We start from the raw sequence: 21,685 nt of genomic DNA, 5'->3' as shown, positions 1-21,685 counted from the left end.
AGCTGCTCTCTCCAGGTTTCTCCTTTAAAAAACAGCAAAAAGCAGGACTTTTGTTCCAGGAACATAATTCCTCTTCCCCCCTCCGTTTGTATTTGCAAATTCAATTTGCATTTTAATTTTTACCAGTTTCTCAAGGTCTCAATATCCATTTGAATCAATGTTTTCCTTCAGGTTTTATATATCCACGACAGCATCCTGTTGCCCGGCAGCCAAGCTAGTGCCAGAAATTATTCTCTCCCTAAGCATCTTGTGAGTGATACAAGGGGGTTTGCAATTATCCTTCTTGGCAATGCAAGGTTAGACTCTTCTCACGACATTTCAAACAGTGAAGGGTATCCCTCACAATGGATATATATTTTTTAAGCCACCACAGCACTTTGTATGGTAGAGAGCAGTATGTGTTGTTTAAAGGTTTCATTTAAAACCTCTCAGAAAGAAGTCTTTTGCAACTGTTGCTTGAATGAGACCTAAAGGTAGGTTAGGGGAAGCCAAGTCCTTGTCCTTTTGACTTTGTTAAGCATAGTTGGAATCCAGCTACTTATGAGAGTATTATTATTTTTAATATTATTATACGTCCAGGAAATCTTGCTGGAAAAACTCCAAGTGTGCCAGTAACAAGCCAGTAGATGCCATGAGACCCTAGGACTTTGCAGCCTCCAGGTGCAGCACGGTTCCCCCTGGAGCCTCTGCCAGGTCCCCTCCTGTCTGAATGTTTGGGGATTGGGTTACTGTCTTTTTTACATCTCAGAATAACAACTTTTGATGATGCACTTTAATAAGTTCACATAATCACATGCTTCCATATTAATTATTTTGCATACTGTCTCACACCTTTCATGACTTACACGATACAAGATGTACATATGCAGGAAAGTGTCAGACTGCTTCTTTTTTTAAACACTGAAATTCTGTATGCACTTAAACAATCACCTTATAGTTTGATGTTTGAACAATGCTAGCTAAAACACAGTATTCATGGCTATAAGTGCTTTGGATATTAAAAGCTAGGTAGCTAGATATATGTCTTTGAGACACAAATGAGTGTCAGTTAGTATATTTGTATCACTATTCCTCTTTTGTTCCATTGTTTCTCTTTGTCTTTTTATGTGATCTTTTTTCCTAGGAAATTTGGAAGAAGAGTGAGCATACACTGTTATGCCTCACGGACCAGTCCTTCTCTTGCTTTTTTGCCTAATAAACTCTTAGTAGTGCTGAGTTCTCCCTCTGACTAATTTATCAGTCCTTACATCCTCTCAGGGAGAATTTGTCAAATTCATAAATTGTAATATCAGGGAAAAGACAAAGACTTTTGGCTCTCTTGTCTTCCATATATTTATAATGACTCCCTTTCTCCTGAGCAGGGTACATGTCACCTTGACAGGACTCACTTGGTGCTGTTCTCACATGGTAGCTTGCTGTAGTCTCTTATGTGCACTCACATCCTCCTCTGTGTTAATGAGGTGACTCTGATAAAGAGTTGTAGGATTATGAAATCAGACTTGACATTCTCAGCTTAATTTCACTGGAATCACCCCAGGCTAGGACATTGCAATATTTGGAGTCATATTTCTTTTCTCCCCTACCCAAGCAATAGGAAGCATTGCAATTGCATCTTGCACCTTTCGGGATATGTACTCTTTTAATTGTTACTGCTGCTATAATTATAACAAAAGTGTTCCCACAAGCAGCCATGATTGTAACCTCAGGTGCAAAACCTGACTTGATATAATCAGGAATCTTCCAACCCCAAGAAAGATTTACAAACTCAGATGCACAATGTTGTCTGGCCACTGAGAATAAAAGTGTGGATAATTTTACTGGAAGTGGCTAGAAAAGAGATTTTAGGAGAGAACAACTAATGGCCTTTAAGTCAAAGACTGAAGAAATCATATGCTAAACTTTGTACTGTGTTTTGGCCTCTGAGGTAGTATGGGAACTGAATTTGAGGTTTTAGAATTTCAAGTCCTTGCAGATTTTCTTGATCTTGTTTGCAGTTGGTGATTTTTGACTGCTAGAAAATTGTTTTGCAGCCATTTTAGTTTGCCTGTGGTTATTACGATTAGTTAATTGAATTTATTAAATTGTTATTATTAACAATTAGACAAGCAGCCGTCACCAACCGATGCTGCAGATCTATTTCCGAGGTGGTGCACGTGGAATAAGTCTGAGTACTCCTCATCTCGCTCTACAGCCTCCACGGAAAAGCCCCACTGCAGTTAAATATTGAAGCTTGGTTTGCAGACAGGACGGAAGAGAAAGGCCTCCAGTGCATGCTGGAGATGCAGTATTCTGGGAAAGAAAATATTTCTAATGGACTGTGAAGTGCAATGGTTGTTCTTAGATTTGATGCTCAGTAGCTGTTCCCTGGTGTAACCCAGTTCCCTTCGGCTCAGTGGTAGTGGTGAGGGATTTCTGCGTTTACACACATCATCCTGCCCAGCCCTGCCCGGCAGTAGCCAGTAACACATGCCTTGAGATACACGTTTTATTTTCCTGGTCATCAAAGCGAGGTATAATTTTTCCTTTTTTTCATTAAAAAAACCCAACCCTCCTTTAAAAATTCTGTGCTGAATTAAAACATCTACGAAGAAGCTCTGCTTCAGTTCCCATGCAATGGTTTTACAGCCATCAGCACCATAACACCTGTCACATACTGCAGGGAGTAAAGGACAGTGAAACGAATTATTTTGAGGACATCTAATATCTGGTTTAGAAGTGAGTAGCTTACATTTGTGATGAAATCTATATAGACGATAAGGTTAGGTGCAAAACCTGTATTAAATGAGTGACTTAATTTTTTTTCCTCTCAGGTATAAAGGAGGTCTATTCACAGCTGCCACTGAAGTAATAGGATATGTGGCAGTGAAGCTCAGTCAACAAAAAACCCACCAGCAGATCTGATGGGGGAATGCTCCCTTTCTTTTTTTTCCCTGCAGAAAAAGGGTCCATGGCTCGCTGGGAACAAGTGGAGCCCGTTCCTCTCGGATTTGGCTGTTGGGATTTTGCTTTTGTGTTAGACCTGGTGACTTTGCTGCTGCATTTTTACTTAGAACAAAACATGTTTTGGTTTTTTTTTTCTTTCTTTTTTTTTTTCCTTTGTGTGTTTTTCTGAGGTGAATGATATTTGAAATCATTGGAGTCCAGTCTTTAGTGGAACAGCTCACAGGCAAGCAGGTACAAAGTGTTTCCAGCAGTACACAGAACCAGTGGCAGCAGGTTGGCTGAAAGAGTGTTTGTTCACAAACCTATTGAAAATTTGGTAAGTGAGTTTAAAATGCTAATCATAGTAATAATGGAGTAAAAAGGCCAGGAAAACTGAAAACAAGTAACATTACAGGTAAATTATGTTCTCAGAGATGTGAATCCATGCAGTTTTCTGTGTGCATGATTACAAGCATGAAGAAAACTGTTCAAAGATTGTATAGAAAAAAACAGAAAAAAACCTTGATGGTAAAAAATCACTCTGGGTTGAAGTGTGCTACACTCAACAGGAATAGAAAGAAATGATGGCTGCCACAAAATCAAACATACCCCAGCAACTGCCTGTCAGTTATAGCCACATTTACCTGATAGCTGTCATGCTTCTGGTCAAGGTATTTCATTTGTGTCTGCAATATACAGGCACAGGTGTCATAACGTTGTACAAGCCTGTTCCTGCGTGCGGTTGTGTGTCTTTGGTGATTTTACCCAAGCTTTGATGTATTTTGTCACCTTGTGGAAAACAAACCCATAGAAAATTTCAGTGTAGCGCTCGGAAATGACAGTGCTGATGAACTGAAGGAGCACGTGAGTAAAACGAGCGTGAGACGCAGCTGAGCATTCATTTGTCACTGACATAAAATAATACTGTAAAATGAGATAGATATAATTTTATGTTGACACAGATAGCAAACAGAGAATATATTTGTGCAGCAGGGGCCTGGGTTTGTTTGTCTTTTGGGGGCCAGTAAGCAGCAGCAAATCAAAAAAATGGCACATAAGAAATTGGTCTTTCTCAGTGTTTCTCTCTTATTGCAAATAGACACCACTTTCACACCCAGCGTCTCTGGAAAACATCACCGGGGTTTTTTTCTAGTCGTTGGCTTCAGGAAAGGAAATGTTGGCATCTCTTTCAGTGACGTATGGTGATACATTAAAGAGGAGAGCATCCTTTTGTTCATGAAAATAGGTATTTCTGACTTGGGGTGAGTTTATTGGGTTTGAACTCTGTCTGACAACAAGGAACAAAAGCATGTTTTTATTTTCTAGACATAGTGCAAAAAAAAGGAAGGGAATTAGGTTAATGGCTAAATACATGTAAATGCCCATGAAACACAATGGCAACACAGAATAGGAAAGGAAGGCATTCCAGTCCTGGGATCTGATGTTTGGCTTAGTTACTGCTCTGTAACTCAGAGCACTGAGTCTTACCTGGGAGAAGAGTCTGGCACTGCATATAGAGAGATGTCTGTTCTTGCTGTTCAGTGGAAAAAGAAAGAAAAAAAATACAGTTGCCATAGTTACACCACTTGTCATGATGCTTATCATGTCCATGGAATAAAGAGCCTTACATTAAATCTGTACTCTTATTAATATCAGCTGTTAAACATTTCCAGGATATTTGAAATCAAGACTTTCTGCAAAAAAAATTAAATGTTGATTGCAGCAAAATTGTACTGTTTAACCATGCAGCTCAGAGTGTAATTTTGTTGGACACTGTATTACAGAATTATGTACCATGAATAAATTTTCCAGTGAATTTAGCCTCTTTGCACTTCATGAACATTCTTGATTTTTCTGTTAAGTTGTTTGTTACTTGCAACTCTTTGCCAACTAGTTTGAGCAGGCCAACTTGAAGAAAAGGAGGGGAGTTCCTTTCAAGTGAGGAACCTCACCCTGTCAGTGGTATGGCGTTGCATTTGCTCCATGATGAAGTAATTCAGACTTCCCACGTAAGAGGGACGAAGACTGTGATTGCGCTGCACATGCCTGTGTCCTCTTTTGCTTGCCAGTGCAAACATACCCCAAATATCTATGTAGACTAACAAAGGTACACATGCATGCATTCTCAGAAGCGTGCACATCTTTCTAATGCAGTAGACCTGCAGCTGAATGTGGTATTATTCTTCTGATTTAAGCTCATGTGCCAAATTGTAAAGCGTTAGGGGAATACAGTTCAAAATGGGTTTTTACATGTGCAGCAGAGTCTAATGTTGAAAGAGTGTCCTCACTGCTCTCCGATGCCCCTGGGCTGGTCACCTCTGCCTTTTGGACTTTCTCATACAAGCCTCATCTCCTTAGGGGCAGTAAGACAGTGTCATACTCCCAGTGGTGGATCTTGCCAGAAATGGCCCATAGCCAAACGTCCCTCTACTTCACACATTCTCATTTATAGGGTGTTAATCTGGCCAGAAGTGTCACAGGGCTGGAGCTCTACAGACCCCCTCTCTGGAGGTAGAGGTGACAGAGTCCAGGGCTTGCAAGCAAAGCCACCCCATGCGGCCAACGGGGCATCCCCTGGGGCTGCCGGGATGCCTGAAGAGTAGAGAAGCCGACCAGAGTCCCCACCGGGCTCTGCGTGTGTCACAGCAGGACGAAGTGTGGTTTCCTAAGGAAATGACCCAACAAAAGGTTTGGCACCAGTTTCTTCTGGGATTATGCTAACTCACACACAGAGACAGCCCAGGGAGGAGGTTTTGGTGCGGTGTAAGTACAAGCCAGAAGGAGTCCTACCATAGGTTGGAGCCCTGTGTACAATGTGCTTCACTGAGGACATAGTCACTGCCCCGAGAAATCAGGGTGTGCTTGGGTATGTGAAAAGTCACCATAAAAACCTGTACAAAATACAGCTTTGTATCCAGTGTTTATCAAGGGAAATTCATCTTTTCAGAGGAGAGGATGTACGGAGTAAGAACCAGTTACCCACGGGATGTTGAAGCGTTTGTCCAGTCTTTTCTATCGTTATGTTTTCCTGGAAAGAAAAATGGACCAATAAATATGACACTTATTGTTATTTAAAATACAACTATGACCTGTTCCTCTACAACAGGGAGGTTGTATTCGGTGTAACCTTGTCATTCACATCCAATGATAGGTTCAGATTCACAGTCCTTCAGCAAGATGTTGTTTTTCTCCCCGTTGCCTGGTTCCCTTGGCACGCACGTCAGAAGCAGAGCTGCGGTATGCTCAGAAATGTGACTGATGGCGTGAATGGGCAGTTTATTGACTGGGAGATTGACTTCGACAAAATCCAAATTCTCCAAAAGTTTTCTTTCCGGGTGTCGTCTTGGTTTCCATTTTCTATTGAAAAATAGTACATGTTTCCAAATTGTGAGAAATACAAATCTGGCTCTGACTCCATGAGTGCCTGAGTTTAGTTGAAATGGATGATTTGTTTGAGCCCAGGTCCTAGCAAGGCTTTTGGTTTGGGACTGCACAGAGAAATAGCCACTGCATTCAGGGGGCTGTTTGGAGGGTAATGTGCTAGTTTGTAGGAAAAAAACCCTGGAAATAAACAGAGTAAATAATGGAATTGCTTGTAACTCATTAAATGAGTAAACATAAAATACCTTTGTAATCTAACTCGGTATGAAACCCGTAACTGAATATAGTTGGGGGGAAAAAAAAAAAGGAGAAAAAAATTGCTGTTCATTCCTATGTTCCTGTTGTTTGGCAACTGCAGAGAATTTTAGTTTTCTTGATTTTTTTATTAAATAGAATGATTAATTAGAAAAACATTTTCAATTCTTTGATCACTGAATGGATAAACTAGCTAGACATGTAGAGCTGTATTTACTGAATGTGGGTGTAAGAAAGAAAATGATTACTTGCGTGATTACTTTATAACCATGTATTTACTTGTATATCTGCTTGGGTCAAACCCCAGGGATTTGCACGGGGAAGTGCCGGGGTATTGCTAGGACAGGGACTGACTGGAGACAAGTGCTGTTGAGGCAGTGTCAGAAATGGGTTTGGGTGGGTTTGTTTTTTTTTTTATCGGTTCTCAGTAGCTGGAGAGAAGGGAACAGTACACTGCAGGATTCCAGGTGAAAAGATGGAGAGGCGTGCAGCCGGGTGGAAAGCATCACCCGTGTGCTGGGCGGAGGAGGGCGGCTGCAGACCCCCCAGCCGTGCCGAGGGGCAGCGGCACGAGGCGGAGGGGGACGTGGAGGAGCCGGTTCGGGAGCAAAGTGAAGAGGTAGAGAGGAGTCGTTTTCTTATAGCTCTGACTTCAGGACTCCTTTGGGATGTTTTAGAAGATCTCTCGGGTCATAATCTTAATTATGTTTCATGCAAACTGTTTTCACACTTGGCTTTAACAGCTCTCAACAGAGCCTGGGTTCCAGGTAAGATAACCAACGTACTATTAATTGCTTTGTTTTAAGCAGGTGAAAATAATTTGCTACTGTTTGTTATCTTTCCAGTCCACAGCATTCAAATGGAAACATTTTAAATGTAGTTTAAATTAGTATGGTTTCTGTACTGTCGGCTCCAATTATGGAGTAATATGAATTGTTTTTGTTTCTTCCCTGCCACGATGTCTTAAAGATTTGGAAACACATTTCCTAAGATCCTGGGCACTTTTCTAGCACGCTCCTGCCTGCAGTGCAGCGCTGTGAATTTAGTTGATGTGAAGGTTCGTACAGCGGCTCTGGGGTCCGCTGGGAATCGGGTCCCTCTGCGCGCTCCCCAGTGCCTGCTGCGCTCAGAGCCGGGATTTTGGCTCCCCAGCCTCATCCCCTAACGACATCTCACCCCAAAGTGCACGCACACCCCAGCCAGCTGCGTGGCTGCTCCTCGTGCCAGGTCTTCTTTAAGCCTCTCTGCAATCTTTCATTTGCTGGAAGCATTGATAAGACTTTCTGCTGTTTATTCTTTGATCCCAGCGTTGCAGATATTTTCAAACTTCACCTGACCCAGAAGTTTTTATCTGCAAAGCAGACGAGTAGGAGATGGGAGAAAGATGCAGCCAAACGTGCCCAAGATTAATGTTCCTCAGCGGTACAATAGTTGTTGATTTTAGCTTTTGTTTAAAAAGGTAAAACTAATCCTTTTCTATTGCAGTCTTATTACCTGCCTCAAAATCTCAATCTTACAGTTATCTTTTCAGCAAAAACATGATGATTTTTCAGGCCATAGACAGTATGGGTCTGGCTCTGTTCTTTGACTCAAAGTCACATTTTCTTTTGATGGCTCGGATGGGAAAATCAGTATTAAACAACAACCTCTGAATTTATCTCTGAATGCACCTACCTTAATAATACCCTGCAAAATAGTCAAAGGTGTGGCTGATAAAAAAATGTCTTTTAGCCCAGTCCTGAGGAGGCTGAAAGCAGTGTCGGTCACCGCAGGTGGTTTAGATCATCTTTCCAGCTTAACAAAAGGAGTTTATTGATGCTGACAGAGTTATCAGCATAAGCAGTTCAGGGGCAGAGAAATAAATGACATGCTTTTTGCTTGTTTACAGAGAACTATCACTTTCATTGCTAAATATTCATAATGATGAATGCCATATCTTGCCGTTGTAAAGGGGGAACATGTGTCACATATCCCGGTTGTGGCCTATTTTTAGAGCTTGTAAGAATTAACATAGGTACCTATCTTTATTATATTCTTCCGAGGAGTGAATTTCCTCTGACACTCACTTTTGCCCTTACCACAGGCATGTCTCCTGTCAGAGGCCATTTTGTTTGGGTAAAGTTGCTCAGTGACGTGTTTTGCCCCCCAGATCCCAGCGGTGGGGGGCTGTCGGTGGGGGAGAAGGGCCATGGGGTGCATGGTTGTGTACAGCAGTGTGCCTGAAAATCACAAAACCCACAAAAGCACTCCCTGTGTCCACGTGGAAAAGTGCTATAGAAGCGTTGTAAGAAACCAATGACTTTCCACGTTATTTTATATTATACTGTAAATTTTTACGGCAAGCAATACTGGCTCTGCTGAAATCAGCAGGTGCTTTGCCCTCGACTCGAGCGGGAGTGGGATTTCACTCATGTTTGTAGAGCTGGAGTTCACCGTTATGCTGTCTTAAAAATGGAAAGTATATGTTTTGTGCTACATTCTATAGGATTTTTCCTTACTTGTCTTTACAAAGACAGGTTAAGTTTGCTGTCCACAGAGCAATGTTAGAGAAGTGTAACAGTTACTCCATGCCAGTAGGCAAAACTTCCAACCACATGCAGCTGTATGCTAGAGAAGCGTGGCTTTGCATGAGCTAGAGTTCATTATTTATCTGGTACACTATATGGAAATGTGCTCAACTTTCAAATAAGCAATTCATTCATCTTTTCTTTTTCTAAACAGGTAAGTGCCACGTGCAATGGTGTGTACTGACTTTGCAGAATAATCTTTACATCATTTTGTGGGTTTTAGGGTGGTTGGTATAAGCTTCCCATCCTTTCTGGGATTCATTGTGGGAAAGCCTGCTTCACTGAAATTAATGGGTTATTATTCTACCTGAAGTCAGAATTTTCTAGCTTTGTCCTGTAGTGCAATCATCTAATAGGGTCGCTTTCCCTATGTTGTCTGAGCTTAGAGTTTCTTCATCCCTATCGAGATAAAAGTTCAACAGCAGATTGGTCTCAGTCGAATACATTTGCAGAGTGATGAAGCAAACACATACTTTATGTACTCAAACCCAAACAAGCTATCTTAGGCTATAAGAATGTCATGTTGTTGCCACTTTGACCTGAACTGATTTCCATCATTATGCCATTATCTCACCCACGAACTGCTTTTATTATTCTTCCTATTGGATACATTCTCTGTTCTCACAAAAAGTGCATCCTAAAAAAACCTGATGAATTGAAAACCTGATTAATTAAAAACATACACCTCTGATAGCAGGTACTACTGGAAAGCCTTATAAGCTAAAATGGATTTTTGTTTAAAGAAAAACCTACTTCAAATCCCAGTGTGCCCTGGGGAACTGGCAAGGTCGTACTCTTGCTTCCTATTAAATCCTTCTGGGAACTTCAAAGCAATCCTCGTTAAAAGAACCCATTATATTGGATATTTGTAATTGTTACTTATGGCCCTGGCACTACTCTGTACGGTGTTTTGCCAGTCCCCTGGGTTCAAGGCTCACTTCAAGTGTAGTTATATCATTCACTTGACTAGCTATGCAGTCTGACTTTGCTTAGGGGCTGCATGATAGACAGGGTAAATATCCGTTTCTAAAAGGGATAATAATAAGAAAGCCCTAAAGGTAAAATGTAGCCCTGGTTAGAATATGAGGAATTTAGAAGTGGAAGCTGTGTAAAGTGACAGATGTGTGGATGCTCTTTAGATAGAAATACACCTGCAGCGTTTGCCCAGCCCTGCTCTGAACAATACATTTGAATGCATATGCATAAACATAATTATTCTAATAATTGGAAGTAATCATTTCATTATTAATTGCATTCTGAATGCCACAGAGGTGAACCAGATGAATCCAGGTTATCAAGCGTATATAGAGCAGCACTGACAGGCAAGATTGCTTAGGCTATTTTTCTGATTGTGCTCTCTTGGCATTAATTACTTATTCAAGATTTCTAGGTGCTGGTGTTCACCTTACGATCTCACTCTGAGGTAGGAGTTTATAAACATTATCAGCGTTTTGCAGATTGGAAACAAAGACATCTGAGTGGCGTGTGGTGATGTAACTAGAAAGAGTGGTTGGACATCTGGCTTCCAGCCACCTTGTTCACGTTAGTGGAGTTGAGCCCATACAGAATCTGGCCTTGTCTTCCTAAATTAGTGTGTGTGCACATGTGGGGGAGGCTGGTTTGGTTTTTTCTTTTGCAGCATTTGACATTTTGGTGACAGCTCATTAGACTTCTAACCTTAAGTGCTATATTCTGTGTCTACGCTAGGTAAAAATTTGTCCATGTGGCCTGACCTGACTGGCGACGATTTTAGCTAGCATTGGGGTTTTCTTCACCACTTCCCGTTCCATCAGACGAACTCTGCAGTATTAAATCCCATGCGTGTGGGTCTTCTTAGCAGCAACGGGGGAATTACAGCTGTGGGACACTTTAAAAAGCCACTGCTGCCAAGTTGCTTTTGCTTTCCAAGTAAAGGTGGGATTGTTCTGCATGTTCTCCATCCATCTCGGTGTGCAGTCGGATGCAGTCAGACAAGTTCTCCGAGGCTTGCCGTGGGACTGGTGCTCGCGTGGACTCGCCAGCAGATTCTGGTGCGTTCCCGTAGGCGCAGCGTAGCTCACAGGGTGGGCACAGCCTGCGATCTGGAGGTGGCGTACAGAAACAAGCCTCCTGAAGGACGTACAGCACAAGACAGGAGGGTGTCTCTGGCAGGTGGTTGGAGTGGTTTCAGGTACAGCAGTTTCTCTGGATCGAGGTGTTGACCAGAATATCCCATTATTGACCCAATCTGAGCCCAAGAGAGTCAGCTGAATGCTTGCCCTCCCAGCAGCGAGGCTGAGACAGCGCTGCCGAAGCCAGCGCTGGCAGTGCTGTTCCTGCCTGTTTACACGGTGACAGCAGGTCACAGGGGGACAAGGAGCTCAGTTTTTCTCTCTTTGCATTGCGTAGATCAGTACGGCCTCTGCGGCAGATCAGGTTCTGCAAATGTAACTGCATTTTGTTGCAAAATTTCTAAATGCATGGAAGCAGAAAATGAGACAGTCAGATTGTGAAAATTGTGAAGAAAATATCTGAATATATGAATATCTGAATATATATTTATAATTTTTAAAGCCAGGTGAATTATTTGTTCTACATTTATCCAGTGAAGCTAGTTGTTTAGGTTTTTTTCCCAGTTAAAATCTGCAGGACTTTTTTATTATTCATATTCACCTATCAACTGTCCTTAAGTAGTTTTAAGAGTTTGGCTTCAGAAACCTTAGTCCGTGATTTTTTTTGTGAGCCATTTGCTTCATGTATATATTTGCAAGACTTCAATCTTCCTGACCACAGAGATGTTTTTTCTTCCTCCCTGCTGGCAGGAATCTCCCAGATAACGTATTCTGTATTAAATAGCAGGGAACACCTTGTCCACACACAACGCCTGCTGCGGACAGGCCTGGCTCCTCCGTGGAGAGGTGCAGAGGCACGGCTGGGGGGGACAATTTTTCAGGCTGTGGTTTGCAAGCATCCTTCAGTGCTGTCCTTTGAATACTTCAGCCAATCTAATGCATCTCAGAAAAGCTGAAACAAATCTCATAATGGCACTGGAAATTCTTTGACAGCAAACTCATCTTTCAAGGAACCTCTGAAGGAAATTTTCAGATTACCTTTGGAAGATTTTACAGCTATTCCTAATACCTGGTGCATTTTATTATTTTGGTGGCAATCATCTGGCAACCTACAGCACTCCAGTTCAAATGAATAAAACTCAAGAAGAGATTAGCACTAAAAAAATCTCGAAGTTCTTAAAAAAGGCAAAACCCCGAACAAGAGGAGCTCCTCCAGGGACTGCCCGTCAGAGCCGAGCTCTTGCAAACCCAGCTCTGGAGCAGATCTGCGCCGGAGCAGGTCATCCCTGCCATAACCGGGATGCTGGTCACGCTCAGGCTGGTCCTCACCACCCCAGCACCTAACCGAACTTGTCACACAGAGATACGGGAAAGCTCCTTTACATTACAAGCAACGACTGTCAATGGTGCAAATGTGTCCGGACTCGCATAATCCACCCAAAAAGGTGGTGGTTGCTAAGCGACGTGGCCCCGTTCTCTTTTTATGCCATTTTAGTTCCTTCTCAGCTTTATGTTCCATGTCTGGGGCTGCTTAATTTGATCCTATTTGCAGTGACAATTTAGGGTCTTGTGCCTTGGATACCAATTCACACAAAATGTACCAATCGTCACACTTGAAAATCACATTTGGTTTTGGAGCTGGTGAAACTGAAATGGAAACTGGGGTTTGTTTTCTGCCAGAGAGGCGTTCCCGAGCCCAGGCTGTGCCATCCTAACGCCATTATCTCCCCCCACGCGCCCTCCATCCTCCTGTAGCGCTCTTTGACGGCATTTAATGAATTAATTACACTGTTCACAGATTCTGGCTTTTCTAGAGAATTAAGCAGCCTCAGGGCTCGCTCTGTCACTCCATGTGGTTTTGCTGCTGTTGTAACATGCAGGACATCCTCCTCCAAAATCTCAATCCACATTTCCCAAGTACCGGTTAGGTGAAACTACTGCTGGGGCAGAGCAGGGTGGGAGGAGAAAGGCAATTGCAAAAGGGGGGGATATGAAATCAGTAGCATTAACAACGTATGATACCCAAGCGAATTGGAGAAAAGTTATTTAAAGACAGAAACTTGCATCTCTCACAAAGCGATTGTGGCAGGGTGGGGGTTTCCAGGTGTCTTGAGTTTCTTCTGGATGACCCCCCCCAGCAGAGAAGATCCTTGCCACGGTTTAGCGTTCGTCTGGAAATACAGTTAATGCCCTTGATGCCTATCAGGATTCTATGGTGACATCACTCTGAATACTGGACAAAAATAGGAAAGAAAAGTACTTTACAAGAGCAAAGCAGAGGGATGAAATCTTATTGAGGAATTTGAAGCATATATTTAAAAAAAGGTAAGGAAAAGACAAAATGTAACTGACACCACCCACTTTCATTCTGGTTTTGATTTTCTAACATTTCATGGGGATTACAAGCAGCATATTAGTAATACATGCCATAATACACAGCGTGTCACAAGACTAGTGAAAGGAATATCAGTGATGACTGTATAAATCTATACAGTTCTATTAGATAAGTGTTTTTCTATTCATTTCCAAAGTGCGTTTACTCTTTGTAAGCAGCCCTTGCCTCTCGTTACGGCATTTTGTATAACGTGCTCTTTCTGGTTCTCCCTCCACCGGGTACTTCAGTCATCGCTAAGGGCAATCGATCCAGTTATCCCACCTGGAGAACCTAGAGGGCCGTGCCCATCAGAAGGGATGCAGGGATGGTCAGAGAAGTTTATTCGGGTTGCTCATTCCTCAGTCGGTGCTTCAACACGAGTATCGTTCATCCTGGAGGTTAACTTGTACTCACTGCTGTATTTTTGTTGACTCACTTTTGACAAGACCGCCCAAAGAGAAAGAAACCGTTCCTGCAGCGTTTATCCCCCGGGGAGGACGGTCATGTCAAACGGGAGGGAGCCCGAGCGTGTGGATGGGTGACGTGTGCCCGGTGAGGAGCCGGCGAGCCCAGGCGGGGAGATGCGATCCCGAGTGGCGCGGAGGAATCGCCCCGGGCAGGGGCGGCAGCAGGAGAACGATGGACCCGCTGCTGTCCCCTCTGAACCTGTCACCAGGTTGCCATCAGGCCACTTAGCTACTGGATAAATTAGTCGTCAGGAAACAGAAACAATCTCTTTAGCAGCTTCTCCCTCTCTGTTGTCGTTCGTGATCTGCTGGCAAACCTCTCGGGCGACAGGAACACCGCTGCTATTTATGGGTGTCCTCGGCGCTGAGGCGCTAATTGTTGCTGCTTTAGTGAGAGTGACAGGGAAAGATGACAGCCAAAGGTGATATAATGTATGAGAAGAGAAGGCTGTAAAGCAATTACAGAGGAGCACACTTTTTACTAATGTTATATCTGTAATTTAATATATTCGTATTCTATTATTAAAACATGAGGTTCTGTGTGCTAATCTGCATAAAAGTCACGCAGTTCAGGCTGCAGCTCAGAGACAAGCAACTACCCACCGACACAGGCAATAAAATGAGATGGTTTTTCTATAACTGTAGGCATTTATATACCAGATAAGTTGCCGATACACTATGGTAGGGAGCACAACAGGAGAGATGTGAAAATGTGATATAACAATCTATTTACATTTAGATAATAAATTTAAAATTATATTATTTTCTCCAAGCTTCATTCCATTTGTCAGGTTTGGGACAAGCATGTAGAATCATTTAGGACTGTTGCTTTCATCTCTTTTCTCATATATATTCCCCAATTTAAAGGCAACAGAGCATGTGGATAGCTCTGTCTTTCGGGTACAGAGATGGAGGAGGAGCCACCTGCATCTATTTCCCTTTTAGATGGACTAGAAGCGGGATTTAATAATCAGCCTCCGCTTTGCCTGGCATGAGTGATACAGGCTTCTAAGCAAGAATTAAAAAAATGAAAAAGAGGAGGTAAGCATAATCTGCCACAGTGACTGGAAAGGAAATCAGAGCAGAAGTTCCAGACTCATAGCCATCACGATGTCAGTTCTTGCTCAGTGCTGGAAATACTAAGATCATGTTTCATACATTTGATAGCTTAAGATGCCTGTGGGCTGTAATAAAATTCATCTTTTGCCCCATAAATCTTTTCTCTTTAAGCACGAAAGAGGTTACAAATGTGCATAAAATTGAAGTGAAAGTGATTAAATCTCACTCTGAGCAAGTATTGACAGATCTGCCTTGCTTTTGGATGCTGTGGGAGCTTCTTTCTTTGTGGCCTATGCTCAAGATAATGAAAACCAGTCAAGTGATGAAACTTATATATCCAAAGAGGATTTTTTGCTCCTGCGTATTTAATATGTTGTTGGCACAGAGATGCAGTTATTTGAAATCCTGTTACTCACTTCTGGAAGGGGATGGGTGTAGACTATCACTGCCCCCCACCTCCTGTTGGCAAGCTGTAAAGGACAGGCTTTTAATTAACTGTTGTGCTGTAAGGAAATGTTGATTATTTTCCACAGGTTGTCTTCATCTGGGTTGTGCTGCTGTAGGCTGCGTGCGGGTGTCTTGAAATGGATGTTGCAAGGGAGGAGGGTGGGATCTGTTTAGGGAGAACGGGAAAAGGCACAGCACATAACTAAGAGGACAACTCGCAGCTCATGTGGTTGTCAGTATCTTGTACACAGGCACATCCTTACAACTAACGCCATGCTATGAAGTGCCTGGGGTTCGTGATGACCTTCTTTATGCTTCCGTCAGTCCAGCTGCCAGGAAATCAAACACTCGCCCTGTCTCAGCTCGTCTTGGAAGGCATTGGAAGGCTCTTGCCTTCTTGTTTTTTCAAAGTTCCTGATTACTTTCAAATTGGGAGTAAGTGTAATGGTCATAAACCCAGAAGACTAACAAACAGCAGTGTCAGCAGCACAAGGGAGACGTGATAGCTGCACCTCCCTTCTAGCCAGTACCGTGTGTTAGCAGTAATGCGTTACGACAGTTCATCACTCTCTGCATCCCTGCAGCAGACCTACCTAACCGTTTTGAAGTGTGACAGGCTAGGCTGGGTTCCACCATAACGTGGCCAAAACAATTTTCTTTTCAAGCAAAGTTAAGGCAAAACTATAGTGGGAGGTGAAGAACCCTGTGCTGCGCTCTGCTTGACAAGTGCATGAGATGCAGTTACCTATGGCTGGACTGAACCTGGAGATCGTTTCCAGTAGAGCAGTCCTGTCTGTATATATGAGATTGTACTCTTCAGGTTCCTCATACTAATTTCTTCTTCTATTAACATTGTTGCTCTTCACCACCAATTAGCAGAAAAGGGCGCTTGTCACTAATAGCAATATGTAGCCTCTTTTTAAATAGAAAGGTCCTCTTTTTTTCAAACAAGTTATACGATGCCAATGCCTCAAGAACACATTTATTTGCAAATATGCAGGCAGTCAACATCTAGGATGTTTCCTTTCTACACAGTACTTAAAAATAGCTAGCAGCCCACGTTTATCCCACGGTTTGTTTGCTTGTTCCTTTGCACTGACCTCAGGAAGGGGGATGCAGTTGGACTGTGTATTTCTGTACAGAAGGTATAGTCCCAAATTTCAGATTCTGCATACCACAGCTATTGGCTCGCCTCCAATAGGTCTATGTCAATGGCCAGCTGAGGTTGACATAATTATATGTATATTAATTAACTTGTATAAGTTATTCGCAAGAGGACAATCTGTTTTCACTGTTGGAATGCCGTCATCCATTAACACTAACAGCAACAGAGCGTATGAGATCTGTATCTATTTTCCATTTAAAGAACAAGGAATGCTCATGTATTGTGGATTAAAGCATGGTGAATTCTGGTAATGCTGATGTTTCATTAGCATTCCCCATTTTCATGTAAATTAATTTATTTGAGGAAAATCCATACCTAGTGCTAATTGCCAATGATAATGATGAGCTGAGACTCAGTAGCGATTCATTATCAAGGTAGACCGTCTCTCTCCTGAAGTCTTCAAATCAAGACTGGAGTGCTTCTGGAAGTTATACATCAGCTGAGCTCCAGGTTCCTGGAGCTAGTGCAGGAACAGAGCTGTGAAATGCAGCAGCTACCTAACAAGAGATATCATCTCCTCTGGCCTAACAGCCTTTAAAACCCAGGAAGATTGTCTTTCCTCTTCTAAAATAACCATGAAGCTTTTATTGATCATTTTATCTAAATTATGGATGATGCTTTTGTCAACTACATTATTCTTGTGAAGCAGAGCAGTGCCAAAGATAACTACTGTCTAAGGCTCAGACGCGTGGAGCCCATCTTTTCACAGAGAGGTTACAGAAGTACATGCTATCAACAATATTTCTTGGCTGAACTCATTTGGCACTGGTGGTTCATTGTCGTATTGAAAATGAGAAATGGGCTACTGTGGTTGAATTTGTGAGAAAACTCATCAAGCAAAATTATCAGGTTTGCTGAAAGCTGGAGTAAAACCCCTGTTAGCATTAGAGGGTTGACATGATATGAACCAGCAGTGGAAAGTATCAAAATCTCCTTCTCTGTCATAGGAGCTCTGCTGCTGTTTGAAATTGGAGCATGTAATGGATAAAGCTGAAGTATATCACAAAATAATACATGTAATTACTTTGCAACCTGTTTCATGATGATATTTTTTTTCCAGCTTCATTTTACCTCTCTTCAGCATTTAATAGCATACCACAGTTTATTGAATATTTGCAGTCTAGCCTTGAAGGATAATGAGTTTTATCCTGCCATGTGTTGAACACCTTCGTGTCCAAGAGAAGTTAATGGGAACTGAAGATGATCAGCATTTTGTAGGATCAGTCCTTGATTGAACAGACAGCTCTGACTCTTATATGGAACATGGTGAAACAGCTGAATTAGGGTTTCAGAATAATACTGCAAAGCGCTGGAGTTACAGAGGAGGTTCTTAAATGACAGTCTTGAAAATACCTAGGAGTAAAACTGTTTCTTTGTCTTTGGCAGTAAAAAAGGTAGCGAACACCATGAAAAATATTTACATTTGACTGCACTCTCATGCATTATACTCTCAAAATGTTCTGAATTGTTGGCAGAGACCCTGTCCTTATTTAAGCAAGTATTTCTGAAGAGCAGGCCACCTGAAAAATTAATAGCGGTCTCTGATTAATAATGCTTTCTGGCTGCTGGACACACCAAGGGAAAACAGGCCCTGACTGGGGTCGCAGAGGGAGTGCGTTAGGGTCTCCGAGGCGGGGGGATGCTCCAGAGCCCTCCTCTCCCCCGGGGAAGGGCAGGGATGGAGGAAAAAGAGCAGAAGGTTTTCAGCAATCCCAGAAAATCAGCCTTATTCCTTTCTTTTACTTATAATCCAAATGTCTGTTTTATTGGGGGATGTATTGAGGATCAGGTTTGTTTATGTATTCAGCTTTGCTGTGCAGGGTTGATTATGATTCACATTAATGTATTTCATTGAATCCAAGTTACTCAAAAAACCCACAGATGCTGAATAAGAATAGTTGATAATAACAACAGTGCCTGATAATTTTAACCTTTTGAGAATATCCATTAGCTTAAACTGGTCTCGTGAAAACTCAGTTAGAATAATGGATTTTCATCTTTACTGCAAGAGCATACATACTTCATACACTGGCTTTTCTTTTTTTTTTTTGGCAAGTGAAAAAGTAGGAAAATTTCCGTATGCATTGGAACACAGTTCAATATAAAATCTCATAAGCCCAGTACATGTAGTTACATCCTAGTTACGGAATTTGCATATAAATAGTGATGTTTTTGTTAACATGCCTGATGGAGAACATGTTATCAGTTGACATGTCCCTGATCCGTCAGCGTTGCCAAAGTGTTGCAGAATATTTTGCTTTGTATTCAGCTGGAAGTATCTGCCATTTTTACTGACGGAAGTGTGTAGCGTTGCTCACAAAGTAGTTACTGACTGGTTTTATTTATTTCTGTTTGCAAACAGATTTAATTTGAGGGGAGTAGTTAGGAAAGCTGGTACCTTCATCCCCACACTGAAAAATTCGCAGAAGTCAATAAAACTTGAGTGAGAACCACTTTATCCGTGAGAAAAGCCAAGTTTACCCCGGGATGATTTAGGAAGTGGGAGAGGATGCCACTGTTTTTTACAAGAAAGAAATCTTCACAGGATCTAGTTAAGGTGCCTCAGCAGTGGCGTCGTACAGACTGCACGCGTATAACAAAATCAGTCAGCGGTAGCTTCACCTATAGTAATAGCTGGAGCTGGAGGCGCCGCTTCGGCGCATCCATCGGCCCTCCGCCGGGAGTGGGGTCCGCGAGCGCGCGCCGCCCGGGGGTCGCTGCTCCCGGGGATGCGGGAGCTGCCGGCGCATCCCTGGCCCTGCCCGGGGGGTCCGGACCAGCAGCCGGCCCTTTCCCAGGGGGTCTCGGCTGGCGGGTTTCTGACAGTTCTCCGGTTTTCTTTCAGGCCCTGCTGCAAAAAAGAAGTACGTCAGCTATAACAACCTGGTTATCTAGTCCGTTTTGCCACGTGGGGCGGAGGACGGGTGAGGATTTTCATCCACCGCTGGCGCAGACCTCCTCCGAGCCCCGGGGTGTCCGTCTCGGGGGGGGCGAGGGCACGGCGATGCTGCGGGAAAGCGCGAGAGGAGCCCCGCGCTCCCGACGGCTGCTCCCCGAAATATCCTTCATCGCTCTCGGCTTCGTACGTCGCTGGCGCTGCCGTCGGCCGTGGCCTCGGACCCGCTCCGGCCGTGGGAGCCCACGCGCCCGGCTGCGGCACGGGAGGACCAGCTCCCCGGGGCGGGCTGCGTCCAGCTACGAGGACTTTCAAGGGGCTAATTCTGTCTTTCTATGTACTTCCAGACTGCAAGTTTTTGAACTTTCTGTACAGTTTGTGAGGATTTTTGCATATTGCCATCCATGTTGTTTCGAGTTCACTGTTTGTTTTTTGAATGCACAGTCCCATTGAGGCCCTGTTCTCTCAGACTTAGCACATTCAAAACAAACCACCACAGCAACTAAGGATTTTAAAGGCCTATGTACATGACTTGTATGATTACTACTGTATCACTGCAATCCATATACGTTATTTTTTTTAACTAAACAAACAAAAAAAGAATTTAAAGACCAAAAACTGTGCTGGCGAAGTTAGTCGTCCCCCCCCTTCACAACTCTGATGGGCTGCAGAGGAAGCAGAAAGGATTTTTGCTGAGTTTTAGTAGAGGTCTTGATATTTGGAATGCATGCCAGTAATGTATTTTATGGTACATGTTAATAATTTATGTTTGATATTTGTATTTGTGTTCTATTTTGTTATTTTATTTAAGGTATATGACTATTTTGCAATAATTTCAATAATTCTTATGATATTTGGAGGAAAGAATATGGCTTTTACATGTCTTGAGGTTTTTTCTCTGTTGATGCCCCACCATGATTGACCAGTGTGATAAGGACTTAAAAAAGCATGTATGTTTTATACTGTTTGTAATAAGTAATTTCGTTAATCTTGCTGCTTATGTGCCAATTTAGTGAAACCAATCTTTGCCGCAAACTCCTCCCTTCCTTTCCATTCTCTCGATCCTGTGATATTATCCAAGAATGTATCAATAAAGGATTTTGGTTAACTTTTTTTTATTTACTCCAATAAATATATTTTTTCAGTTGCTCCCTCCCCCTCCCCCCTTGTGAGTAAAGTTTATTTCGTGATGTTGTCAGATGTGGACATCCAAAAACCCAACACAGAGGTATTTCAGGCTTTGTGCACAAAGAGCGGGTTTGGAAAAGGTCTTGGGGGAGCTGGCAGATAATTGCAAAAAAAAAAAAAAAAAAAAAGGTGCCTTTTCAAGCAACCCCCAAAAGCCAAATTACGGTCACGTGGAGAAAGCCCTCCTGTCTGTGTTCGATGGTCTCCAAAGCTGTCTTCAACTGTTGAGTCTTCTTTAAGACTTTGAAGGATATTATGTTCAACAGCACACCAGAATGCAATTAAATGAGCAACTAATCAAAGTCAATCTGCCAGGCAACTGTTGAGTGAGCTGGGGGGAAAAAAGAGAAAAGTTTAGGCAAGAGGTGAGAGGAAACTCATTCCAATTGCAGCACAGCACCTGCGTGCTGCCTTCAGCATAGTAACAGCATTTTGGGTGCAATGTGACGATTACTTTGGAAAGTATTTAGCCTCCCGTTTTCTCTAGACAACTTGATCAATTATACTGATGAAGTTAATCAGCATCAAAAGAAAATTTGACAGCTGCAACATAGGCCACAGTGCATAGTGATGAAGACCTCCATGTCAGATCTTGATTGACTCTTTATGCGTGCAAGCATGGGGGCTAGATAGATGTTTGCAAGGCCTTCTCGTTGTTGTTTTAATATTCATAGATATAATAATGAAAGATGAAATTCCAACCAAGTAAAGGCTTTGTTAGCAGGAAATGAATTATCAGCTCAACAAATAATGAAGGCAGAGGCTCTGCAACATTATCCTTTTTCTCTGTGCTGTCCATAAATGCAACAGAGCCAGCATTGGGCTAAATAAGTATGTTAACCATCAAAAAAGACCCCAATTTTTTTTCTCAATGGGCAAAAAAAATGGTTTGTTGGTTTGTTTGGTTTTCACT

General features: G+C 42.5%; 1 protein-coding gene across 2 annotated transcripts in view; it reads left to right on the top strand.

Annotated features, from left to right (window-relative positions):
- Positions 1-19,704, top strand: part of GRM7 (glutamate metabotropic receptor 7) — a 308,873-nt gene extending 289,169 nt beyond the window's left edge. Inside the window, exon 10 of one of the 2 annotated variants that reach the window (XM_069811772.1) lies at positions 19,534-19,704. In XM_069811772.1, the coding sequence (XP_069667873.1) occupies positions 19,534-19,583 (50 nt within the window). In that variant the 3' untranslated portion in view covers positions 19,584-19,704. The remainder of the gene's footprint in view (positions 1-19,533) is intronic. The other variant, XM_069811770.1, reaches the window with a different exon arrangement.
- The last annotated feature ends 1,981 nt before the right edge of the window (positions 19,705-21,685 follow it).

Source organism: Haliaeetus albicilla, chromosome 24 (assembly GCF_947461875.1).
Source record: "Haliaeetus albicilla chromosome 24, bHalAlb1.1, whole genome shotgun sequence".
In the NCBI taxonomy this organism is placed as follows: Eukaryota; Metazoa; Chordata; class Aves; order Accipitriformes; family Accipitridae; genus Haliaeetus; species Haliaeetus albicilla.
This window is presented reverse-complemented; position numbering and strand designations above follow the sequence as displayed.